The sequence below is a fragment of the Lolium rigidum genome, chromosome 4 (genome assembly GCF_022539505.1).
Source record: "Lolium rigidum isolate FL_2022 chromosome 4, APGP_CSIRO_Lrig_0.1, whole genome shotgun sequence".
In the NCBI taxonomy this organism is placed as follows: domain Eukaryota; kingdom Viridiplantae; phylum Streptophyta; class Magnoliopsida; order Poales; family Poaceae; genus Lolium; species Lolium rigidum.
Genome location: NC_061511.1, coordinates 95054988 through 95061204, shown reverse-complemented (window position 1 = coordinate 95061204; position 6217 = coordinate 95054988). Strand labels below are relative to the sequence as shown.

The following is a 6217-nucleotide window of genomic DNA, read 5'->3' as shown; positions in this document are numbered from 1 at the left end:
CATCACCCTTAATGTCTTAAGTAATCTTGCAGAAAGATACCATACTCACCATCTTGGAAATCCTAAAATCTGCTACCAATATAGAACACTCTTATTAAGCTTAGTCCACATATATTTTGATTGACCATGCAGTGTTGTCAATCATGAAACCCGCTTCATAAACATCTTATGCCAAAGTCCCATTTCGCAAATGTAAAATTCTGAAATGAGTGTCTCGGATTAATATTTTCTAACATCAGCTAGGAAATCTGAACACAGTAAGTTTCTGAAGAGAGTTTATTGTAACTGATACGCTAACGAGTATTAATTAAATATTAAAGATCATAACGAGTGAGATGGATTTTGGAAGATATTGGTATATATTTTCCAGGTCGTCACAATCTTTCTGATAGGGAACATATTATGGAGATGCATTGTGGTGCATATGAAATCAAAAGTTTGTAGAAGGTTTTTTCCTCAACATGGATAAGACATAAGAAGTGTCTGGATATGGTGGCACGCAGTGTACGTAACATATATTATATATGGAAACTTCAAAAGTGTATTTCGCCTGATCTTTGTAAAAATCTATACTATTTTAGTAGAAAATTGAGATTACGTATATAACATACACGGAATCAACCAATTAATCATACAATATGAATTAGAGAAATATTTAAGCTTTAGAGCAAAAAATGAATTCAAATTGGTTAATAAATTTAAAATTTGCAGGTATATGTAGGAATCTATCATGCATGAGTATTGTGTTTTTTCTTAATGAAATAGATAAGTAAGGAAGAATATCCACATAACATGAAAACGTAGTGTTTTGGTGCATTAAAATTGATGCCCTCGCATTTGCGAGGGCCACTGTGCTAGTTCTAGAAAAGGTTACAACCTAATCCCTTTTTTTTTTTCGCGATCATTACAACCTAATCCCTTATCACGGGTTACATGAGATCACTGTAGGTTCATTGGATGGAAACTAACTCTTAACACATGGAAGCTCATATGACACGCCAACACACTGAGACATCCCAAGCCACATCATCATCCCCGACCGAACATGAAACAATTGCAGTTCCACCATTTGGCCAGCCAAACCACTGATAGCACAACTGCCACCGCAAAGCCGACTCCAAACCCGGATCCCACAAACACAAACAACAGTATGGTCCCAACACTATCTTTTGAAGAAACAGATGAGTCCAGGGTTCCTGTACCTAAATTGTTGCACTGTTTGGATAGTGGCCTTCCACACAGTCCTTGGTTGCCTTCGAATGAGCTGTTGGCGAACAATGAGAACTGTGGCCCTTGTGGTATCATTCCAGTTAAATCGTTGTAGGAAAGATTCAGCACTGCAAGATATGTTATGAAGGTTAGCTCCTGCGGGATACCCCCTGAGAGCTTGTTCCGGCACAGGTCCAGTGACTCGAGCTGAGCTAAGCCACCAAGCATTGATGGGATTCCTCCGGTGAAGGCGTTATGTGACATGTTCAGGCCATGTAGAGCAATAAGCTTTCCAATTGATTCTGGAATGAGACCATCAAATGCGTTGTTTGAGAAGTCGATCATCTTAAAAGTACTCAAGATCTTGGTAAATGTAAAATCAATCCCTTTAAATGTGAGGCTTTCCTGGTAGTAATACCCAGGATATCCTGGCATCCCCTTAAGTGCCAGAGCATTACCCTCACCGCTAGAGTTGGCCTTCATTGTTTCTAACTTGCCAAACCATTTTGAATTCAAGCTCCCAGAAAAGTTATTTGAGGCCAAATCAATAATCTGCAAACCTGAGAAGTGCTTACTTTTTGCATCACTTTCAGTAGGACCTCCAATAATTGAACCATAGAATTGGTTGGATCTCAAGATGAGAATTCGAAGATTGGATATATCTCCCAACCAAGTTGGAAAAGAATCAATAATCTGATTGTTACCTATATCAAGAACCTCTAAGCTTCTGCAGTTAGAGAGCGATCTGGGTACTTTCCCTTCAATTTGGTTGTTGTTCAAATCTATTGTCTGAAACATACACCCTTGTCCAATATTTTCAGGTAACATCCCATGTAATTGGTTCCCTCTCAGTTTTAACATTTTCACATTGCCATGCTGTATTAAGCAGGCTGGAACCGGGCCAGTAAGGTTGTTGTGCGAGAAGTCAAGCATTTCATAGTTTGCACCACAAACTAAATTTGGTATATGACCATTTAGTTTATTCTTGGACAAATTAAGATAGATGGAGATATTGGCATGTATATCCTCGGCCGGTGTAATGGAAGAGAGGCTATTGTTGGAGTAATCTAGCAAAACTGATATGGCACTGCCGGATATGAGTGGTATTGGTAAATTTCCTTCAAGTCTATTAGAACTAAGATCAATGTAACCCAAACCCCTCATTGTAGGATTAAGAGGTGTACATTTCTCCAGGCTAGTGAATATGTTGTGTGAAAGGTTGAACCGGACGCTATCCTTCCCATTCTCCCACATCCAACATGGTATAACACCATCTATATTATTTCTTGAAAGGTCGACGTCACTCATCTTATGTTGATACCTCAAGATACTTGGAATTTTTGTAAGGTTGCAAAACGAAAGGTACAAGTTATGCATGTTTGGCAGTGGGGGAACCTGATAATCGCCTTCTCCATCTATTACTGATAACATGTTGTCAGAAAGGACCAACATATCAAGATATTTCAGTCCCGAAAGAAGGCTAAGTTCCACAGTACCCACCAATTTATTCGAGTTAAGCTGAATACGCTCAATTCTTGCCAGTTGAAAGAATGATTTGGGTATGGGGCCGCTGAGCTGATTAGAGTCCAAACCAATACTAGTTAAGGGCGAAGTTAGAGGAGCTGAAATATCTTCAAGATGGCCTGAAAGTTGATTCTGACCCAAAAATAGTATCTCTAAATTTGGAAGATCGAGTAAATATTTTGGAATTTCACCTGCATGCATAGAGATTATGCCGGTCAAACTCAACAGGACAGTCAAAAACATTTATGTTTCTGAACTGAAATAGCAATGCATGTGCACCAAATAGCATTTCATTTAACAGAGAGGACACCTCCATAATTGGTGATAAAAATATACATTAGCATGTTTGTTTCTAAAGGATGCGATATATATCCACAAATAACATATTTGAAACCTATTTTGTCTATTGTTAATGGAGACGGTCCCATCAGGATGATAACGGTAATTATTATATGCCATTGAACATAACAATGAAATATATTTTTGGGGATGTCATTTCTAATCCATACTCTTTCTAAATACTATCAACTAGAAATTGATTATTAGAATAGGAGAACAAAAAAATTAATCAAAATGATGATTTTTAACGGTTTAGAGCTCAAAACTGTTTTAGCACTGGAGCAAGAGAATGATGCACGTTTCTGTACATCCCTCCATGCAAAAGGAGAGAAAAAAATGAAGTATCCTACTTCTTTTTTTTGCAGTAATTACGGATAAAGTATTTATCAATAATATCACTAGCCTAGGTAGAGTCTGAGAAAAGATGAAAATTTATAATATTATCTAGGGGATACCATATTGTGCTGCATGCACCAACCATACACCGGAAAATAGTAGTGAGAAAATCTGTGCAAGTGGAATCATTATAATTCTATTTGCAATAGTTTTTGAGACTCCTATTGTAGGCAACAGACCAGGGCTATATATTTGCAGTTTTACTATTAGACTATTTATTTCTAGTTTGGATATAGTTGATGAGAGTGGATAAATGGAGGCCGAGCAACATGTAGCTTATTATTTCTAAACACTTTAATTTCTTATTTTAATTTTTTTGAAAAAACTAAAACAAATTTCTAGAGGTACCAATCATTACAAACCTGCAAAATTGTAATACGAACTACTTCATATTGTAGACTACACAATAATAATAAAAAATCTGAAAAATTATATACTGTTGAAATATGCAGTATTTACTATAAAATTTGTCAGATTTTGTCATTTTTGTGTAGCCTAGAATATAAAGTAGTTCGTATTGAGATTTTGCACATTTATAGCATCATTGGCAATCCCTAGATTTTTGTTTTTGTTTTTTACTTCGAAACACGAATTCTTAATGTTTGAAAATTAAGGGCTACTTGTAGCTCAACCTCCTTTTCGATTTTTCCTATATTTTTTTTTTTTTGCGAAAAGTCCACCGATGTATTCATAAACCTCAACAGCAGTACAAGAAAGTTCGAAAGTAATGAAAATTACAAATATTGTTTTTTGTTAGAACCATGCAGATTCGCAAGAGAGACTATGGTGGGAAGTTAACATTAGGATTTAGGGTCTCACCTTGGAGGTTATTGCCGACCATGTGTAACTCGGATAGTGTGGTCAAGTTGCCCATCCACATGGGTATCCTTCCATATAAGCCACAATCTTCAAGGGACAAAATTGTCAAACCAGTAAGGTTGCCAATCCAAGACGGTATAGAACTGGAGAAGTTGTAGCCTACCAGTTCCAAATTCATTAAGCGCTCAAGATTGCCAATCCAAGAAAAATTTGGCTTCTCCGAGCCTGACCCAAACAGCACCAACGACTGCAAGCGGGTAAGCTTGGATATTAAAGAGATATCGTCCTCCGTAACATCAACCATCCTGAGTCCTAAGAATGTCAAGAACTTGAGGTTGACAAACGATTTTGGTATTGATACAGTGAAGTTGGTCCCTGTTAGATCAAGTACCTCCAAACTATTTTCAACTGGGAAATTTGGTAGCTGCCCGGAAAGCCTGATGTTTGAAAACAAGTCAATGAACCTTAACTTTTTTAGCTGGAATATCTTCGTGGGAAACTGTCCTTCAAAGTCATTTTCAAATAGGTCGAGAGTGCTCAATGAAAAGAAGTTGGAAAAGAACTCGGGAACCTTGCCAGAGATACTATTCTGTGAAAGTGTGATACTCTCTAGGGACTGCAGTCTCGAGAAGGAACTATGTATATGACCAGATAGACCACATAAATTCAAACTAAGGTACTTTAATCGAGGGACAGAGTTTGCTAAAGAACTAGACCAAGTTTTTCCATCGCTAATGATGCCCACTCCATCAAGATAGAGCTCCATCAGATTGCTCAGATTTCTTACAACCATTTGAAAACTTGGTTCACGGAAATACAGTTCATGATTATAGGAGAGATCAAGTGTACGCAAATTCTTGAGGTGGGAAATTCCTATGGGTATCTGACCTGCCATTCTCGTATGATACAAATCCAGGCTGAGGAGGTTGGTCAGCTTCTCGAACCCGAAATTGGGAAGGCTGGCAAAGTTAAAGTCATTACCGGCGAGGCTGAGGCTTGAGAGAGAGGTAAGGTTGAATAGTACTGGACTAAGAACACTTGTACTCTGAAGGTTACGATAGCTGAGGTCCAAAGTGATCACCTGACCGGAGGCCCTGTCGCAGCCGACGCCCTCCCAGTGGCAACAATCTGTGCCATGCTGCCACGATGAGAGGTTGGGGTTATGGAAGGAGTGCTTCAGCTGTAGTAGAGACGAAGCCTGATCCGGGAGGCACTTGACTGTGCTGCCATTGCTGCTGTTGGCAGCGATGTAGGTGGGGCAGTAGTATGCGAGTAGTAGCAGGATGAAGTGCAGCTGTAGGCGCGTGGAGCTCATCTTTCTACTGCTTTACGACTTCAAGCCGGTGCTCAGGGTAATATATACGGGTAGGTACATAAATCTCAACAGGACATTTTGCTCCTTGCTAGCGGTATGAGTTGGTGTTCAATGCTACTGTTGTTAGTCAAGGATGAAAGCTTGTGCAGCTCGATTATGTGGTCAATGTTATTCCCTGCGCAATAAGGCACTGCATCTTGATGTGCACACAACTGGTTGCTGCACTCCACACTCCACAGCTGCATGTTTCGCTTTCTTTTCTGGCGACTTGGACAAATTCAAAGTTCACAGAACGAATTGGTATCTTTCGTGAGTGAAGGTCCACTTGTCCGAAGGCCGGTTGCAAGCTACGGTAGTTAATGTAGTCACTGTAGTTTAGTGCCATAGCGTGTCTTCTATGGCAAGAACATACAGCAGCAATTCGTTATTTTGATTAGGAATCGCTCTTAAAGAGATGGAGTTGACCAGTCTAGGCTACTGGCTCCCGCCGTGTACGTACAGGGCAGCGTGGGCCCCCCACTCTCGCCTTTTTTCGCACAGGGGAGCGGGGCGGAGCCGGCAAAAGTTTGTCATGTATGGTCCACGTTTTTTTCGAGGATAAATAAAAAAAATTCG

At 39.4% G+C, this 6217-nt stretch overlaps 1 protein-coding gene across 1 annotated transcript; it reads right to left on the bottom strand.

Annotated features, from left to right (window-relative positions):
- Window positions 1-864: 864 nt before the first annotated feature.
- On the bottom strand, window positions 865-5602 carry LOC124649825 (receptor-like protein 7). Its single transcript, XM_047189392.1, has 2 exons — window positions 4288-5602; window positions 865-2924 (listed from the first exon to the last, which is right to left on the bottom strand). Exons 1-2 carry the CDS (start codon window positions 5600-5602, stop codon window positions 1030-1032), a joined length of 3210 nt encoding a protein of 1069 aa, XP_047045348.1. The 3' UTR covers window positions 865-1029.
- Window positions 5603-6217: the final 615 nt, after the last annotated feature.